Raw genomic sequence first — 19,926 nt, forward strand, 5'->3', positions numbered from 1 at the left:
CCACAGGTTCCATAGTTGAAGCAGCTCGCGGCATACCGGACTCCGAATGGGTCTCAGTAGAGGCCTGTTTAACAGAAGTAGCAGGTATCAGGGGCTGCGAAAGCGCCTCACTGAGTACCGGCGAACTGGTGACTGGCTTAGGAGAAGCGTTGTCGGTAGTTTTGGACCTCGGCGGCCTGTCTCTGTCTTTATCTTTGCGTTTTTTCGGAATCCCGGTAGTCGAATGACTAACAGACGACATTTCTGGATAATTAAACAGAGAACCGAAAAATTTAGAGGTGAAAATATACAGACGACGGATAGTGCACTGATTAAATAAAGCACAAAACCAACAGCAAGGTACGTCGTGGTCAGGGCCTAGGCAAGGAATACAGTACGAATGAAAATCTTTATGAGGTATTTGCTTTCCACAAGTAATGCAATTATTAACTTTTACTGACATCGGTAAGGAGCACGAAAAAGTTTCCCCAATGGGGTACTTAGCTTTAGTTAAAGACTTCGGTTCTGAAACTCGAAAATGAAAATTTCGGGAGTTGGCCGACCGGCACTTGTGAACTGCTTCTGCTTCGGGCACCGCACGGCAAGAAAGACTGATGTAATGGCGTCGGCTGCATGTTTTATACCCCTGACGACCTGACGTTATGGAAGAAGGGACAGCAACCGACGCAGGACCCAAGACTTTGTTAATCAGGCCGACTGAGGGCTACCTGCAAGCAGATAACCCAAATGTAATGACTGCAACAGTGAAACACGAAGAACATCTGCTAATGTGAGGAGGCCATAGAGAATCGCAGGTATCTCTTGAAAATGGGTCTAATGGGGATGTGAAGGTTGGCATCCTTGATGTCCAGGATACCCATGAACCCCTGAGGTAAGATCAAAGGGAAAAGTGTTTGCAAGGTGAGCATTCGAAAGGTGGGCACTTGCAGGAAGAGATTTAGGTGGGAGAGATCTAGGATTGGTCTCCAGGGCCCATCTTTCCTTGGGACTAGGAAGAGCCTGGATTAGAATCCTTTTCCCTTTTCTGAAGGTGGGACATGTTGAATAGTACCTTGTGCAATGAGGCTGTCTAGAACTGGTTGAAAAAGGGGTAACTGTTCTTTGGGGGGGGAGGGGCTGGGGAATACCTCCAAGATGGGGAAGTTATCCAGGTCATGAAATAGCCTTTTTCTACTATGGATAGGACCCACTTGTCTGTAGTGATGCTTTTCCACACGGAGAGACAGTGAGAGAGCCTTAATGACAGGGGGATGGAATGGTGGTGGGTTCAAGAGTGGCAGGTAGTCACAGACTACGTACCATGTCTTGAAACTAAGGCTTCTGAATGGAAGTCTGTGCAGGCCTGGAGGGAGTAGCTTGCTTCCTGGCAGCTTTCCTGGGCCTAGAACAAGGGGTGGGGGTGGATGCTTCCTGATAAACTGAGTTTTGGAGAGGTAATTCCTATGGAATTTGGAGACAGGATACATGAACAGATTGCTTAAGGTCTTGCAGCTCCTTCCCTTTTTGTTGCACGGTTTTGAATAAATCTGCTGCTTTAGTCCCAAATAGAGACGAATTGTCTAAAGGTACATCTAAAAGTTTGGCCCAGATGTCATCTGGTAGGGGCTGTAACTGCAGCCAGGAATATATCCTAAGGACAGAAGCTGATGCAGCTGACCTTGCTGAAAACTTTGCAGCATCGTAACTGCACTTAGAGTGCCTAGTGACCTGAGAGGTTAGGGAAATAATACCAGACAATTGAGCTTTGGCAGGAGAGTCGGGAATATCAGACAATTGTTTGTTGGCTTTTTCCAAAAGGGCTAGGGCATACTTGGACATATGAGTTTGACAATTTATTGCCCTGAAAGCGAGGGTGGAAGATGTGTAGACCTTCTCCAGAAGTTCCATGGCCTTATCTTTGTCAGTAGGCAGGAGGGAAGAGGATGGAAGTAGTGTGGAAGCCTTGTCCACTGAAACAAGGACAGTGTCAAGGTATGCAGCAGGGCATTTAACCAAACATTTGGCCCCTTCAGAGACTCTGCAGAATCTGTCAGGCCTGCAGGGTGCCAGAGGCTGAGAGTCTGGGTTGAGAGATGCTGCACTGAATGCATCAAGAAAGGCTGGCAGTACTGGTAGTATAGCTGAAGGGGCAGGGAGTCCATCTGAAGGAGTTTGTAGCATCTTTTCTGGACTTCTGTCATCTCAGAAGAGTTCCATTTAAAATGCTCCCTCATCTTAGGAATTGTCTCCCCAAAGGCGAGATCCTCAGCTGAGGAGCGTGCTTCAGCAGATTCTACCTCTGGGAGGCATAGCCAAGAGGGGACGGTAATTGTGAGACATAGGAAAGTGAATCCTCTGAGGAAGTCTGAGAGGATTCCTCCAATTCCACCTGAGAGGTGTCTATCACCTGGGGCCTAGAGCTCATCACAGGAGGAGCCACTGGGGAGGGTAAGGGAGTAAGGAGGCCTTAAGCCCATGACGGTATTGAATAAACTCTGCGACAAGGCCTGCCAATCAGGCTGGCTTTCTGTTGGGGGAAGAAGCACGCTTTCTCTTCTCCTCCTTTTTCAGAGAAGGCCTAGGGGGTGCCTGGGTCAGGGTAGGCCTGGTGTTGCTTAGTAGCGTGGTAGGGGAGGGATCCATCCGGGAGGCCGATGCAAGCAGAGGTTTCCCCCTCACTGTCGGAAGCAGATGTCTGAGAGACCTCCGAGGATGTGCCTTCCACTCCAGGTTCTGCAGCTTCCAACATCAGTACCCGCTCTACCCAGATCGGCAGCAACTGATCGTTCCCCCAGGCAGTCAGCCACACGAGGGACATCGGATGGCGAAGGCGCAGCCCTAGTAGTTTTGGCTTTTTTTCTTGTGCGACTCTACCAGCTCTTTGGATGGCCCCTCCATACCCAAGGCTAAGCCTTTTAATAGTTGATTTGCTAGATATATGTTCAACGTGTGCAATCTGCTACGTTGGGTTTTTGGGACAAAGGCCTGGTAAGACAGGGCAGGCCTTATGGTTGTGTGTAAGCCCAAGACAAATGAGGTAGAGCTTGTGGGCATCTTTTTGGGAATCTGATGGCCGCACCTACACTTACCCTTCCTGGATGACATGAACCCAACAGAAGTATGCAGTGACCCTAAAATAAAACATCCCCAATGGGATACTTATCTTAATATACTTGATCAGATGGCCGGTACAGCCAACGTTCAACTGGCGGCACAGAAGTTCAGAGGTCTGGTGTGTGCAAACGTCACTTTTAAGGCTCATGTACCTCTGGCCACAAAAGACATCCCACGCACCTGGTAGTGACTGTAAGCTTTTTGAATCCTGGCTGGACATTCAGGTAGCAAAAGGAGGAAACCCAAGAGTACAGAATACTACAACATGGGAATAGAAGGACATCTACATGGTCAAAGTAAAAAGCAGTATACTTTAAAAATGAAATTCAAAGAATTAGTCGATTTTGCAAAGAAAACACCACTGAATATGCTCTGCACTGTCAAGTGCCACAAATATTACTCTTCAACAATAATGAAAAGCATTCATAACTCACTGTTATCTGGACTTCTTCAATACACGTATGGATGTGCAGCACTGCATTGTAACCAGGACAGATTATTGACTTATGCTCAATTATAACTATCTGCAAAACAAAAAAAAAAAAAAAAAAAAAAAAGAAAAAATTATTAGACTTAAAAATTGCATTCACCGGTGCATGCCGTTGCTAAAAGCTGAAATGCTTCTGCTCAGTGTAATAGCAAAAATATGCATGTCTTGCAAACAGTCACGGTCAACTGTTACAGAAATACTAAAATTAGATTCACAAAAATGACCTGCACATAGGACAATACATCGGTTTCAAATATATACCATCAGCAGAATAGTGAACAGTTTGACATAACCAGCCTTTGCAATATCGTTACTTCTGTAGTAAAGCTTACTCAGACTGACTCAAACATGAAGTAGAAAAACACTGGTTAAGAATTTGCAGCAGCTGTGTACACTTACCATAAATGTAGATGTTCAAGTGTATTCACTGTTGCAGTCATCACATTTGAGTTATCCCTGCCAGGGTAGCCCTCAGCCGGCCTGAATACCAGAGACTTAGTATTTCTGCATCGGTTGCTGTCACTTGAGGACTGACGTCAGGTCATCAGCAGTATAAAGTAAGGCAGCTGATGCCATTACATCAGTTTTTCTTGCCCTAACCTGTCAGGAGCCCCCAAAGTAGGAGGCCAGGTTCTGGTGGAAGAACCCCACCAGTGGAAAATAAATACCAATAAGTCCTTTGTAGGGAAAAAGTGAATAAGGGGGATGAAGGGTGGGAAACCAGGACTGCAACAGTGAATACACTCGAACATCTACATTTTTGGTAAGTGTAACAACTGTACTATGTTCTTCGTGTTTCACCTTGAAGTCATCACATTTGGGTAGATTCCCAAAGCTGAGGAAGAGGGTGGAGGCAGTCAAGAAAACTAGGGGCTGGCTAGGATAACCTGCAAGACTGCAAAGGCAAACCCTGCCCTGGATTTGGAGAAGAGAGGCAGGTGGTAATGCTTGGTGAAAGTGTGAACAGATGTCCAGGTGGCAGCCTCCAGGATGTCCCTGGTTGGGACTCCATTAAGGAAAGCTGCAGAGGTGAAGGCTGCTCTGGTGGAGTGTGTCCTGACCACCTTGGGGGAGGCTTTCCATGTTATTTGTGGCAGAAATGGATGCAGTGAGCTATCCATTTGGAAATGGTTTGCTTGGAGATGGCTTTGCCTTCTGCCCCTGTAGCAAAGCTCACCAGTAATTGATCAGACTTTTTGAAGGATTTAGTCCTGTCTGTGCATATCTAGACTGTGAAGAATCCTTTCCCCTTGTTCTGGGGATTAGGAAAGAAGGTGGGCAAGTGAATGGATTGGTTGAGAGCCACACTGGATACCACCTTGGGCATGAAGGATGGGTTAGTTCTGAGGGATACTCTGTCTGCATGGAAAATGATGAAGGGTTCCACAGCCATGAGAGCTTGCAGCTCAGAGACTCTTCTGGCTGAAGTGATGACCAGAAGGAATGCTGTCTTCCAGGAAAGAAATTTTAGCTCTGCTGAAGCAGCCAGTTCGAAAGAGGGCAGGGTGAGCTTTTCCAGGACAAAGTTAAGGTCCCAAGCTGGTGTTGTTGCCCTTCTGGGGGCCTCAAGTTGCTAGCCCCTCTGAGGAACTATATGATCAAAGGGTGTGAGAAAAGGGGCTGCTCAGTTGGAAAATGAGCAGATACAGCAAAGGTATGAATTTGTATAGAGGAGAAAGAGAGGCCACTGTGTAGTAGGTCAGCTAAGTAATCCAGGATGAGACGGATGGAGGGCTGTGCCACACTGGCTCCCTTAGCCTGGGATCCAGGTGCAGAACCTTTTCCATTTATTTGCATAACACTTTCTGGTGCTAGGACGTCAGGCCTCACGGATCACATCCAGAACCTGTTTACTGAGGATGGCAGATTGGTTCGGGGTTAGGGAATAAGCCAAGTTGCCAAATTGTGTGTCTGCAATTGGGGATGCATGAATTCCCCTTCCCTCTGAAGAGTTCCCTTCTGTTGTGTGAGTAGGTCCGCCTTGTGAGGTAACTTGTGGTGAATGTCCTTGGCAAGTGACGGTAGAAGGGGGAAACCAATGCTGCCTTGGCCAACAGGGAGTCACCAACAAGCATTTTGACATCTCTCCTGACCTTCAGGAGTACTTTCTGAATGAGAGGGAAGGGTGGAAAGGCATACAGAAATTGTCCCTTCCATGAAATGTTGAAGGCATTCACTCTCCAAGCTAGTGGTGTTTGGTACAGAATTTTATCAGTTGTCTATTCAGGGGGGAGGCAAACAGATCTACTTCAGGAGTAACCCACTGGTGGACAATGTCTAGAAAAACTTCCCTGTGTAACATCCACTCGTGACATATGAAGAATGATCAGCTTAGGACGTGCGCCTGCTGGTTGTTCTGGGAAGGGATGCAACTTGCCTGTAGGGATAAGTTGTTCTGTGAGGCTAAATCCCAAATTTGCATTTCCAGCATCCACAGGAGGTAGGACCTAGTCCCCCATGACTGTTGATGTACCACATGACAGTGGTGTTGTCTGTAAAGATTAGTAGCGGGCCTGGCTGAAGGATAGGGAGAAAGGCCTTAAGGGCTAACAGAACCTGTGTCATTTCCCCTGACACTGATGTGCTTTTTTAGGAGAGATGCCTGCCAAGGTGTTTGCACGTTGAGTCCCTCCATATTAGCTCCCAGCCCAGATCTGAAGCATGTGTGTGCATGTGTTGAGCTGGTGTGAGTGTGTGCACAGAGGAAGTCCTGGATTCCTTTGAATTTGTTGTACCCACCACCTTAGTTCTGTCCGTAGACAAGGAAGGGTATTTGGGAGCTCAAAGGATTGTTGTGCTGGGACCATACATTCTTTAAATACCACTGTAGCTTCCTCATGTGCATCCTGGCTAGAGGAAGTATGAGGATGGCGGCTACCATAAGACCCAGGAGACACAAGAACTGCCTTGCTGACAGCTGGTCTGTGTGGAGAAGGTCCTGGAAATGATTTGTCTGGGAGATCATTTTTTCTTGGGGTAAAAATGCCTTCATTAGGTCTGTCCAGATCCTGCACCCTAGGAACACCTTGTCTTGTTCTAGGGACATGGATGATTTGGGAAGGTTCAGAGTGAAACCTAGTCCCAAGAAGCAGGGACATCAAGAAATCAACAACTGGCTAAGCTTCTGGGGTCATTCAAACGATGCAGTATCTGTCTGCCTGGGATGACATGATCGACAAACCACGATGCTTTTCCAGAGATGGTCTGAACCTGTCACCCCTGGGATTCAGGTTACTGGCTAAAGCTCTTGCCACCCCTATAGTGCCTTTTTTAGGCAAGGTTCAAAGGACAAAACCACCACCATAACAGATATAAGCATGCAAAATCTGAAGGTAATGCTACTCAATGCTAGAAGTCTAAACCTCAAAATGCACTCTCTCGAGGCACTCCTAAAAATGTAGAACATCTTTATCTGGGCAGTAACCGAGACCTGGTTTCAAAACTCCAGAGAGCACCACTGCAATACCAGGCTACAACTCTTAGCACACTTTTTGGCCCCCAAACAAAGACCGAAACACTAAAGGTGGAGGAGTGCCCATATTCACCAAGGATATTCATACCTCCAGGCTAGTTGCTCAACACAATGCACCTGAAATTCTCCAGGTGCAACTAACACTAGGTAAGACTGCAATCCAAATTGTAGCTTGCTACAGATGCCCCACCATGCCCCGAGATTCTCACTACACTTTTCTAAACATACTGGAAACTATTAAGATACAACCAAAGACCCTAATACTGGGTGATTTCAACTACCCTGGCATTAACTGGGAAAACTACTCGGGTACCAACATCTTTTCCCAACGGTTCTTGGAATTCGTAAATTCCAACGCCCTGGATCAACTAATCCACTGTCCCACCAGGGGCTCCAATATCCTAGACTTGGTTATTACCAACATGGGAGAGAGATGCTCCAGACCAGTGGTCACCCCCTCATTGGTCAGGTCTGACCATAAGCAAATCACCCTTAACATCCACATCCCACCCCCCAGTAAGGAAACCTCCGTAAAAATACTTCTCCAAAGCCAACTTCATGCTATTTAAGTCAGAAGTGACAAACTTCATGGCACCCATGCAGACGGGAGCTGAAGGTTCGACTGCTGAATCCTACACTAAGGCACTGTACGAGCACATCCACTCGTGCATGAATCGTGCCATCCCAAACAGAATCAAGACACACTCCTCCAAAAAAAGGAAGCCAATCTGGTGGTCCCCTGCCATAAACAAACTATACAACAGAAGGAAGAAACTGTTGCAGAAAAGAGGAAAATCCCAGGACGCAAAAAACTCCCTTACCAGCCTCAGTAAGAAGTTGAGATCCCTCAAAATCCTCCAAAGCTAGTTACGAAAATAAAATTGCCAAAGATTCCAAAGACAACCACAAGGCATTCTATAGTTATGTCAAGAATCTAAATGGCAATGCTCAGATCTGCTCTAAGCTACAACAAAATGGCATTAAATATACTGATGAACAAACAACTTAGTAATCACAAAACTTATAAAATTAAAGAAGAAAAGCACGACGCTGGGACACCAAAAAGTATGTTAGCGCCTTTGTTTACTAAAAATATGTAAACTTCTTCAGACCTGAAGAAGTCTACATATTTTTAATAAACAAAAGCGCTAACATACTTTTTGGTGTCCCAGCGTCGTGCTTTTCCTTTTTAATATTATTAAAAATACTGAGCCCAAGGATATTGTCAATATCCTGGCAGATCGATTTAGTGCCAACTTCACCCCACTCTCACCCCCTAAAGGGTTCATCTCAATACCAAAAGATTGCCAAAATTCCAGTAATCACGGCCACACAGGTAGAAACTGCACTCTCCAAAACTAAAAATACAGCATCCATGGGACCAGATGACATCCCTGGCTGTGTACTACATGAACTCCAAAATGAACTGGCATCTCACCTAAGTGTCATGTTTAATCATAGCCTCACCTCAGGCTTCGTGCCCAGTTAGTGGTGCACAGCTACAGTTATCCCATTCCAAAAGGGGTGATCCACCTTGGATCCCGGGAACTACCGTCTCATCAGTCTGATGAGCCTGATCTGCAAGGGCATGGAACGCAATATCATGGAACTTATAAACAAAGACATTGGCAACCTTCAAACACTAGACTCCACCCAGTTTGGGTTCGTGAAGGGCCGAATCTTGTCTCCTGAACCTGACTGACTTCTTCGAATCAGTCTCCAGAGCTGTGGATGAGGGTAAGATGGTCCACACAGCCTATCTGGACCTCGACAAGGCCTTCGACACCATCCCCCACTCTGGAATCATAGATAAAACTTACTAAGCTGGGCATAAATCTCTACGTCACTCGATGGGTTGCCAACTGGCTTCCTGATAGAACCCAGACTGTAAAAGTAGTCTACTCCAAATCCAGCTCCAGACAAGTGGAGTACCTCAGGGTTCAGTCCTGGGACCGCTCCTGTTTGGCATCTACTTCTCTGAAGTACAGGCCAACACTAAGGGACTCTGGCTAACAAAGTTCGCAGATGACTGCAAACTGCGAGCCATTACTGAATCCCCAAATGATGTGGATATTCACTGTTGCAGTCATTACATTTGGGTAGAGTCCCAAAGCTATGGATGGGAGGATAGAACTAAACAGCATTAGGAGCAGCTATAAGGTCCTACAGGACTGCAGTGGCAAAGCCTGCCCTGGATTTAGAAAAGACAGGTAAATGGTAATGCTTTGTGAACGTATGAACTGAGCTCCAAGTAGCAGCTTCTTGAATGTCTCTGGTAGGGACCCCTCTGAGAAAAGCAGCTAAAGTAGAGGCAGCCCTGGTGGAATGGGAACTGATCCCCTTGGGCACAGGTTTACCATGGTGCAAGTAGCAGAAACGAATACTATGGCTTATCCATTTAGAAATAGTCTGCTTTGATATAGCCTTCTCCTCTGATCCTGCAGCAAATGCCACCAGTAGTTGCTCAGACTTTCTTAGAGATTTTGTCCTGTTTAAGTAGAATCTTAGTTGTCTGTGTACATCCAGTGAATGCAGAATCCGCTCCCCCTTGTTCTGCAGATTTGGGAAAAAAGTTTGCAGGTGAATGGTCTGGTTAAGAGCCACACTGGATACCACCTTAGGCATAAAAGAAGGATCGGTCCCGAGGGCCACCCTGCCCGGGTAAAATATTATAAAAGGCTCCACTGCCATGAGAGCCTGTAGTTCAGAAACCCTTCTAGCTGAAGTGACTGCCAAAAGAAAGGCGGTCTTCCAAGAAATTTTATATCCGCAGTAGCTGCTGGTTCAAAAGGAAGTAGGATGAGTTTTTCCAGCACATAATTGAGGTGTCATGCAGGAGTTGGTGCTCTTCTGGGAGGCCTTAAATTTTTGGCCCCTCTGAGGTACTGTTTTAGCAGGGGATGAGAAAAGAGGGGAGGCTCTGTGTTGTAATGAGCCGAGATGGCAGAGGCATGTATTTTTATAGAAGAAAAAGATAGGCCCTTGTGAAGCATCTCAGTTAAGTATGGCAAAATCTGAGGAATATTGGGCTTTGCTGTGTCTATTCCTTGTGCATGGTTCCAAGCACAGAATCTCTTCCATTTATCAGCATAAGATTTTCTAGTACTAGGCCTTCTGGCCTCCAAAATGACATCCATCACAGGTTTACTGAGAGATGTGGTTGGTGAACTTAGTTGATTAGCCATGCTGCAAGATTCAGAGTTTGTAGCTGAGTGTGCAGAATTTGACAGTTCTGCTGAGACAATAGGTGAGGTGTTTGAGGCAAGTACTATGGAGGAAGGTGTGACATATTCCTTAGAAGCGGGTACCAGTGTTGGCGAGGTCAGTCTGGAGCAATTAGAATCATTTTTGGTTTTTCCTGTCTGACATTTAGTAAGATCTTGGAGAGTAGAGGCAGAGGAGGAAAGGCATAGACTGATAGGTTTTTCCAGCTGAAGGATAGAGCATCCACTTTCCATGCTTTTGTGTGATGAGTTCTTGTGCAAAATTTGACCAACTGATAGTTTTGGGGAGAGGCAAATAGATCTATGTCTGGGCTCCCCCATTTTTGTGTTAACATGCTGAAGATTTGTGGATCCAGTTTCCATTCGTGCGGGTCCATAAGATTTCTGCTTAGATCATCTGCCAGTGTATTTTGCTTTCCTGGCAGGAATTGAGCTTGAGCTTGAAGATGTATTTGGTAAGTCGAGGCTGTGTTCCACGAGGCCATGGCTAGTCTGCAAAGGGGGTAGGAGTGGGTACCCCCCTGCTTGTTTATGTACCACATAACTGTGGTGTTGTCCGTCTTTATCAGTAGTTGTCCTGGATGAAGGAAGTCTTGAAGGCTATCAGAACATTGTGAACAGCTAGCATTTTTTTCTGGTTGACATGTAGATGCAGTTGGTTTGGGCTCCATTTGCCCTGAATGCATCTCCCTGCTAGATAGGCCCCCCAAGCATAGTCTGGATGCATCTGTAGTTAGGGTTTGGGTGGCAGCGGGTAGAGTGAATGACTGTCCCTTGTTTTGGTGACATGCCTCTGCCCACCAAAGAAACTCCTGTTACAGGCAGGGAATGAGAAATCATTGTTGCAGGCTGTGACAATGTTGACTCCATAAGCTTTTTAGATACCATTGATTTTTCCTCATATGCAGTCTTGCAAATGGAATTAGTAGAATGCAGGATGCGATGAACCTCAAAGCCTGCAGAATTTGTCTTGCAGATAGCAGGGTTTTTGTTGCCACTTGTTTGAAGTATGTTGTCAATTGAATTTGTTTGTTCTGGCGTGAGGTAAGCCATCTGGGCAGCTGTATTCAAGCTTGCACCCAGGAATGTAATTATTTGACAGGGTACCAGTTGTGATTTCTTTTCGTTTATGGTGTACCCTAGGCATGCTAGAAGCCTTTTTACAAACGCCACATGTTGAAGAAGACTGTCCTTGTTCTCTGTCTGAATGAGGCAATCGTCCATGTAAGGATAAATTTGAATGTTTCTTTGTCTACAAAATGCAATTATTGGTGCCAGGCACTTTGTAAAGACCCTGGGCACAGTAGATAAGCCAAAGAGCAGTGCGGAGAATGGGTAATGCAAAAAGCCTGCTTTGAAGCGGAGGTATCTTCTGCAAGATTCCCTTATTGGGATATGCAGGTATGCCTCTTAAGTCTAGAGTTACCAACCAGGCATTCTTGCCTAGCATAGGCAGTAGCTGTTGTAAAGTCAGCATTTTGAATTTTGGAATGTCCAGGAACGTATTAAGAATTGATAACTACAGAATTGGATGCCATAATTTGCCTTTTCTGGGTACCAGGAAAGGTCTTGAATAAAATCCTTGTCCTTTTTCCTTTTCTGGCACTGGTTGAATAGCCCCCATATCCATGGGGGGCATGACTTGTTTCTGGGCCTCTGCCCACTGGTTTGGTGGCAGATCTGGCCATCCGTTTGGAATTGGCAACGTGTGGAAATGAAATCTGTACCCCTGGGATACTATGTTTAATACCCACTTGTATTGGGTAATTAAATGCCAATTTTGAGCATGAAGTGATAGTTTTCCCCCCAAGGGGGCTGCCAAAAGTTAAGTGCTTGGAGATGGCAGAGGAAAGTCATTGAGTCTGTGTACTGTATGGTTGTGCTTTGTTACCTCCTGATTTGGAGGTGAAGGCACCCCATTGCTTTGACCTGTAAGATCCTTGTGATTGATATCTGGAGCCTTTGGAGCATCTGGGTTTGCCCTGAGCGTCTCTGTTGGACACAAGAAAGGACCAATTCTTAGTAGGCCAGTCTACTGAACCTGGGTGGCTGCACTTGCAAGAAATCTTTTACAGTTTGCACAGATTTAGCTTCGTCTTCCATTTTCTTTAAAACCTCTTCTGCCTTATTACCAAACAGACTGTCCTGCTGTAAAGGGGCATCCAACAACTTAGCTTCAACATGACCAGGCAGATTTTGATCCTTGAGCCAGGCATGCCTTCTTATCATAGATCCAATTACGGCGGCCCTGCAAGAGGCCTCCAAGGAATCAAAACCACATTGCAAAGTATGCTTTCCAACCTGTTCTGCTGAATGCAATAAATCCTGTAACTCTATTTTCCACACAATCAGAAATCAACATCATTTTCTGTTTCAGTAAGCCCATAACATGCTGTTGATATTTAAGCATATGAAACTGGCAGTTTAAAGCCCTGTTTGCCAAGGTTGCAGACATATAAACCTTCTTTCCCCATCTATCCAGCGCCCTGGAATCTCTATCAGAAGGGGTAGGATTTTTGGCTGTAGAAGCCTTAACACCCTTGGGACCCTGAGAAATAGTTTCAGGATTTTTGAAAAGAAATTTGTGGGAGTCAGGAACCCTGTAATATCCATCTGACTTACTAGGAGCCGGAGGCAGGGAATCAGTAGCCATGCTTGATTCTGAGAAAACATCATCAACAATGTCTAATACATTAGGTATTGCCAAAGGTCTATGCTGAAGAAGAAGAAAATCCCTAAGCCTCTTTTTAGATTCTGAGAAGTCCTGACTCTTCCAGTGAAAATGTTCCCTTAAAGTATGCAAAGTCTCTCCAAAAGAGTAATCCTCAAGAGAGAAGCAGAAGGGATGGTTTCCTCTGCAGCAGAGTCCTCATAAGGTGGAACAGAAAATTCCTGATCAGAAGAGGAATCAGAAGAAATGGAAACCTGATCTGAAGATTCATAATCAGTGCCTTGCCTACGCCTCTTAGCGGTGGGGGGGTTGGGTTGGGAACCCCTGATCAAGGTAATTAAATCCTCAGCCATTTTGCTCATTTGTTTTTTAGGCATAGGGGCCTGAGCACGTGGCTCATGCGTCTTTTTTTAGACATAGAAGTTGTTTTGGCCTTGTTTTTGATGATGGTGTCTGTTTAATATACAAATGTTGAGGCCTGAAAACACCCTCAGAAGCCGGTACCTGCTCAGCAGCTCCGGACCCATTCAAGGGAGAGACATTTGTGGGTTCAATACTTGCAGAATCTCACGGCATACCGGACTCCGAATGGGTCTCGGTAGAGGCCTGCGACTCAAAAGTAGCGGGCATCAGGGGCTGCGAAAGCGCCTCATTGAGTACCAGCGAACGGCTTAGGAGAAGCTTCGTCGGTTTTGGACCTCGACGGTCTCTGTCTTTTTCCTTGCGTTTTTTGTGAATTCCGGTAGTCGGATTGCTAATCGACGACATTTCAGGATAGTTAAATCTTGAACCAAAATATTTAGAAGCAAAAATATACAGACGCTTAATAGTGTGTTGGTTAAATTTAGCACAAAACTGACAGCAAGGCACGTTGTGATCAGGGCCTAGGCAAGGAATACAGTACAAATGAAAATCCTTATGAGGTATTTGCTTCCCACAAGTAATACAATTATTAACTTTTACTGATATCGGTAAGGAGCAAGAAAAAGTTTCCCCAATGGGGTACTTAGCTTTAGTTTGAAGACTTCGGTTCTGAAACTCGAAAATGAAAATTTCAGGAGTCAGCCGACCGGCACTTGCGAACTGCTTCTGCTTCGGGCACCGCGTGGCAAGAAAGACAGATTAAAATGGCGTTGGGTGCATGTTTTATACCCCTGATGGCCTGACGTCATGGAAGAGGAGACGGCAACCGACACAGGACCCAAGACTTTGTTATTCAGACCGACGGCTACCTGCCAGCAGATTACCAAAATGTAATGACTGCAACAGTGAAACACAAAGAACATGCTCGTGGTGGCAGTAGTGGAAGCAGGGTCTGTAGAGAGAGCATTCTGAAAGAGGGGACTTTTAGATAAAGATTTAGGATAGATAAGTCCAGGATTGGTCTCCATGGTCCACCCTTTTTTAGAACTAGGAAAAGTCTGGAGTAGAAACCTTTTTCTTCTTGTCCTAATGGAACGGGTTCTATGGTGCCTTGAGCCCGTAGATTCTGTATAATGTGTGGAATTAGGTGGAGTTGATTTTTGGGTGGGAAAGGAATGCCCTGAGGGTTGTTTTTTTTCTGCCAGGATAGGAAATATCCAATGTGAAGTTGTTAAATCTTGCCGTTTATTCTCACTGATGGGTTTGGAGCTGAAACTTGGCTCCGACACGGCCGATAGCAAAGCTCAAGGTTTGCCAGTAGCTCGAGACCAAGCCCCTTATCCTACAATGCACTGCTGGAATTACCTCAGATCTAGTTTGCCGCGGCAAGAGAGATCTCGGTGATCCAGTTAGCTCGGACCATTTTGGAAAAAAAAATTAGCAGCAAGTCTATAAAAAGTTTTCCTTTTTGTTTAAAAAAAAATAGTGTGTGTTACCATTAGGTCTTTTTATATATATTCTATAGTTATAAACAGTTTAAAAGTTAGGGCTTTGTTGGCTTCTTCGTTTGTGTGGGCCTTTAGCCTTATTTACTATTATTAATCCTTAGAATAGTCAGGCTTTTTTCTGTGGGCCTCTTTAGCCCTATATTTGTAATCTATATTACATTGTTAAGATAGTGCCCGGATTGGGCTTAGTTGTTTGTGGATCCTTTCAGTCAGTAAGAACTTTACTAATTTACCTTTTTGCAGTTTACTGTTTGTTTAAATATGTCGGATGATAAGGAGAAATCCCATCCTAAATCGGGATTCAAAAAAAATGCCCAGGTTGTGGGCAGAAAATGTCCGTCACTGACGGACACATTCAATGTGTCTACTGTCTGGGGGCTAAACACCTCCAAGACACCTACAGCATTTGCCATTCCTTTTCTTCAAGAGTCCCAGGGGATCGCTACAGCAATTTTTTTCTGAAGTGTTGAGTAGCTATGAGGGTACTAGTATGTCCTCCAAATCCTCAAAATCCAAATCTTCAGATAAAGTCATGAAAAAGGCAAAGATTTCAGAAGGAGGGTCATCGGTTCCACAGTCATCGGAACCAAGTGTGCCTTTGCTTCGCAGCCAGCTCTCGGTTTTGGAGCCGGTCTCTGAAGTTCCTTCTTCACCTATGCTACAGTCAGCACCTTCGGTGCATTCAGCTAAGTCCTAAGTCAGCCTTTCAGATTTGGACATGGATCGGCTAATACAGAAGCTTTTACAATTTACAGGCACCAGGACTTGCCAAATTGTTGTTGGCCCCGACCAGCTTGTCGGTACCGAAGACCATGGAACCGGATTTGTCTACTCCTCAGAGCCGTACTGGACTCTCGGAGCCGAAGGAAATTGAACCGATGGTGGTCAAACCCTTGGAGCCGATACCCGCACCGGTGCCATCGGCCCCATCTACTCGAATGTCCTCGGCACCGACCGAGGACTCTAGGAGCCGACGCTCTCCCGTCGGGTCTGGGGAGGATAGTCTAACTGATTTGTCGGTGCCGACTCTTCCTCTTGGGGCTTTGGCTAGGATGAGCTCAGCTCCTACTTCGGGCTCGGAGCCCAGGGTTTTGGAGCGGAAGGATCGGACGGTACTCTTGGGTCCGTCCACTCCTTCTTGTTGCAGCCATGGTGCCTTCGATGCTATGAGGAGAGTTTTGTCTCCAAAGACAACGTCAGCATCGGTTCAGCTTTCCCTCTCCCCTCAAGCTCCTGTGTCTGCTTCTTCATCTACCGGTCCCTCTAAGCGTAGAGACCCCGAGCTTCAAGTACCCCCACAGGGCGTCCCCTACTCTTCTGAAACCTCCCCAGATCCCCCACTCAGGAGGTGCCCATGAAGAGATTGTGCAAGAGGAGGCACTTGGACTTAGATGAGTCAGAAGGGTCCCCTCGATCCCCCTCTGAGGATATCTCCTTTGCAGAGATACTACAGATCCTTAGTCAGAGGGGCGATTGGCAGTCCAAGACCCCCTCCTGAGGATGAGTCCGTGCTCTTGAAGGCTTTTGGGACTCAACCTTCCACTTCTTGGGTGTCTCCACCTTACAACGAGCTCATGGAACTGATTTCTCATAAGGCGTGGGAGTCACCGGAGGCCATGGAACCTGTTCCTCGTAAACCCAACAAAATTATGTCTGTCCCAGTGGACAAGCCATTTTTGACAAAGGGAGTGCCTGTTGATGACATGGTGGTAGCTGCAGCCACCAAAAAGGAAGTATCTGAGACATCCACCTGTATCCATCCCCCTAACAGAGATTCTAGAGTCATGGATAGATATGGGAAGCGCATGTTTAGTTCAGCGACTTTTTCTCTGCGATCACTGAACTACTTAACCCATTTTACAAGACTACAGAGAGATCTCCTGAAAGAGCTAGGAGATACTCTCCAGGATACGGTAGATGCAGGGGTGGCCGACAAAGTAATCGCTGAGCTCGCTACCCTAAACTCGGTGGTAAACTCGTCCATGCGTCTCGTATCCTATGTAGCTGATGGTTCGAGTAGTGCCGCTAGTTTGGGCATTGCTCTTCGAAGACAAGCCTGGATGCGTCTCTGTTCCTTTGCGGAACCCTTTAAGTCTTCCTTTATTAATACCCCATTTGATGGCTCATCACTGTTTGGGCCCAAAGTAAAGGAAACTTTAACCAGGTTTGAGCAGGAAGGCAAGACCTTATCTGCCGTTGGAGTCCATTTCTCGACCCCTACTCGGCCCTACCCCAAGGGACCTAGGGGAGGGAAAATGTAGTTCCGAAAAGCACAGGCAGCCTTTCAGGATACACGTGGAGAAACCCCCTCTAGAGGCAGAGGAGGGGGTTATAACGGAAGACGCCGCCCCTGCGGCAGAGGGGGTCCGCAGCAACAGGGTGACATGGGTCAGTTCTCCGGTCAGCCCTACCAGCACCCCTGAAAGGGGGCCCAACTGTTAGGCTCTGGAGGCAGTCGGGGGTCGCTTGTCTTTGTACCCAGAAGCCTGGCTTAACATAACATCAGATACTTGGGTACAAAGCAACACTTCCAGAAGATATTTCATTCCGTTCTCTTCCCCTCCCATTCCTGTAAAGAGAATCCCAGATGTTCCACCCAATCTCAGGGAACAAGCAATTGTAGAGGTCCACAGATTGCTAGAAAAAAAGAGTCATCCAACCAGTCCCAGCAGACCAAGTTGGATTCGGAACTTACTCACGATTCTTTTTGGTACCAAAGAAAACAAGGGACTGGAGGACCTATATCTTGGACCTCAGCAGACTCAACCAGTTCGTAAAGAAAGAGAAGTTCTGAATGGCCACGCTTCAGTCCATTTTTCCCTTTTTAGAGAAAGGCGATTGGATGTGCTCCATAGATCTCAACGACGCGTACTATCACAAAGATGAACAGACGCTCCAGATATCATCTGTGCTTCCGGCTGGGAGCTAATCATTACCAGTTTTGAGCGCTGCCCTTTGGTCTCACCACAGCCCCCAGAGTGTTCACCAAATGCATGGCAGTGGTCACTGCTCACCTGAGACATCTAGGATTCCAGGTGTTTCCATACCTAGATGATTGGCTCCTAACCGCTGCCACCAGGCATTAATTGACTCAGGCAACACAATACACTCTGACACTCTGCTATCACAATTAGGCATTACAATCAACTTTAAAAAGTCTGCCTTATCGCCATCGCAGCATACCGTTTTTATAGGAGCAGAATTAGATACCTCAACTACCACTCTACGTCTCCCTGTCGAAAGAGTTTCTCTTCTCCGCCAAAACATCAGCTTACTGGTGTCAAAGAACAGAGCTACAGCAGCAGAGGTACTGAAAGTACTAGGTTTGATGGCGGCAGCAATCCTGGCTATACCACTCGCAAGGATGCACATGCGAATTCAATGGCTCCTATTCGCTCAGTGGTCTTACCAGAGAATACCGATGCACCACATGATTCTCATCACGGATTCTTGCAGGAGAGACCTTCGGTGGTGGTTGACGTCTCTTCATGCCACAATCGGAAGACCCTTTGTGCCCCCCCCATAGCCACTGTGACCACGGACACGTCCCTGATAGGGGGGGAGGGCATTTTCAAGGAAAGACTGCCCAAGGCACATGGACAGATCAAGAATCACATCTGCACATCAATATTCTAGAGTTGAGAGCGGTACTTCTGGCGCTGCAGTACTTTCAGGACTCTTCCTCTGGGAACTATTGCAATTCAGATGGACAACATGTCAGTAGTCTGGTACTTGAACAAACAAGGCAGAACCAAATCATACCTCCTTTGTCGAGAAGCCCTCAGGGTCTGGCAATGGGCAGTGTCATCCCAGCGTTTTCTATTAGCAACGCACATCCCGGGGAAATCCAACGTGATACCAGACAAGCTAAGCAGGGCGATATTGCTCCCTCACGAATGGTCTCTCAAACAGGTTGCGGAGTTGATTTTCCGCAAATGGGGCCAGCCTTGCTGCAACCTTTTTGCCAGCCACATCAATTCAAAATGCAGAAGCTACTTTGTCCTAATACCACCTCCCGGTCATCCCCCCGAGAGATGCACTTCTACACGATTGGCCCCCGGGTCTCCTTTATGCATTTCCACCCTTCCCATTAATACCCAGATTTTTACAGAAAGCAAAATCGCTGGGAAGGACTGTTATACTCATAGCCCCCTACTGGCCTTGACAGATTTGTTTTCCGTTTCTCCACCATCACCTGTTGGAAGGTCCATGGATCCCGGACCCAGTTTCGGACCTTCTGACACCCGTCAGGGGACCTTCATCCTTCACTGCAGTCCCTGAAACTGACTGCTTGGCTAATCCACTTCCCCTAATTGCCAGGCTTCATTCAATTTCAGAAGATACAAGACAAATTCTCTTGTCTTCTCACAAGTCATCTACCAGGAAATTATATGGCAGTAAATGGAAAATGTTCTCAATTTGGGCCAACACGCAGAACACTGACCCTTTCCGAGCTCCGCTATCTTCTATTTTAGAATTTTTGACAAAAAAATTTTAAGGAAGGAGCAGCAGCTGCTACAGTTCGAGTTCAGTTAGCTGCCATCTCAAATTTTCACCTTGGTTTTGGTGGCTCAAATGTTATGGGCCATAAACTATCTAAAACCTTCCTTAAAGGCATTCTTCATATGAGACCTCCAATCAAAATTCCCTATTCTCCCTGGAATTTAAACCTTATGCTGTCTCAAATTATTCTTCCTCCTTTTGAACCAGCATCTTCTTGTGATCTAAAATTTTTATCCTGGAAAACAATATTTCTTGTGGCCATTACATCTGCCCGCAGTGTCTCAGAACTTCAAGCATTATCTATCAGACCACCCTACATGATTTTCCATGCTGATGGAGCATCTCTCAGAACAAACCCCTCATTTTTACCTAAAGTCTGTTCTGAGTCAAATATCAATCAGGTCACTAAGCTACCAAGTCTTTTTCCCCAATAACTCTAGCAAATTGGAATACATGCTGCACAAACTTGATGTTCACAGACAGCTCAGATTTTATCTTGACAGAACTAAGGATATTAGAAAATCAGACCAACTTTTTGTATCCTTCTCAAAAGCAAGAAAAGGCAATCCAGTGGCTAAAACAACTTTATCTAAATGGTTATC

General features: G+C 46.0%; 1 protein-coding gene across 2 annotated transcripts in view; it reads right to left on the minus strand.

The window, feature by feature from the left end:
• The window catches only part of GSPT1 (G1 to S phase transition 1), a 960,922-nt gene that overhangs the window by 59,756 nt on the left and 881,240 nt on the right, over positions 1-19,926 (minus strand). For both annotated transcript variants that reach the window (XM_044089181.1, XM_044089179.1), the window contains one exon: positions 3,528-3,617. In XM_044089181.1, the coding sequence (XP_043945116.1) occupies positions 3,528-3,617 (90 nt within the window). The remainder of the gene's footprint in view (positions 1-3,527; positions 3,618-19,926) is intronic.

Source organism: Protopterus annectens, chromosome 12.part0 (assembly GCF_019279795.1).
Source record: "Protopterus annectens isolate FY-2018-M chromosome 12.part0, PAN1.0, whole genome shotgun sequence".
NCBI lineage: Eukaryota > Metazoa > Chordata > Ceratodontiformes > Protopteridae > Protopterus > Protopterus annectens.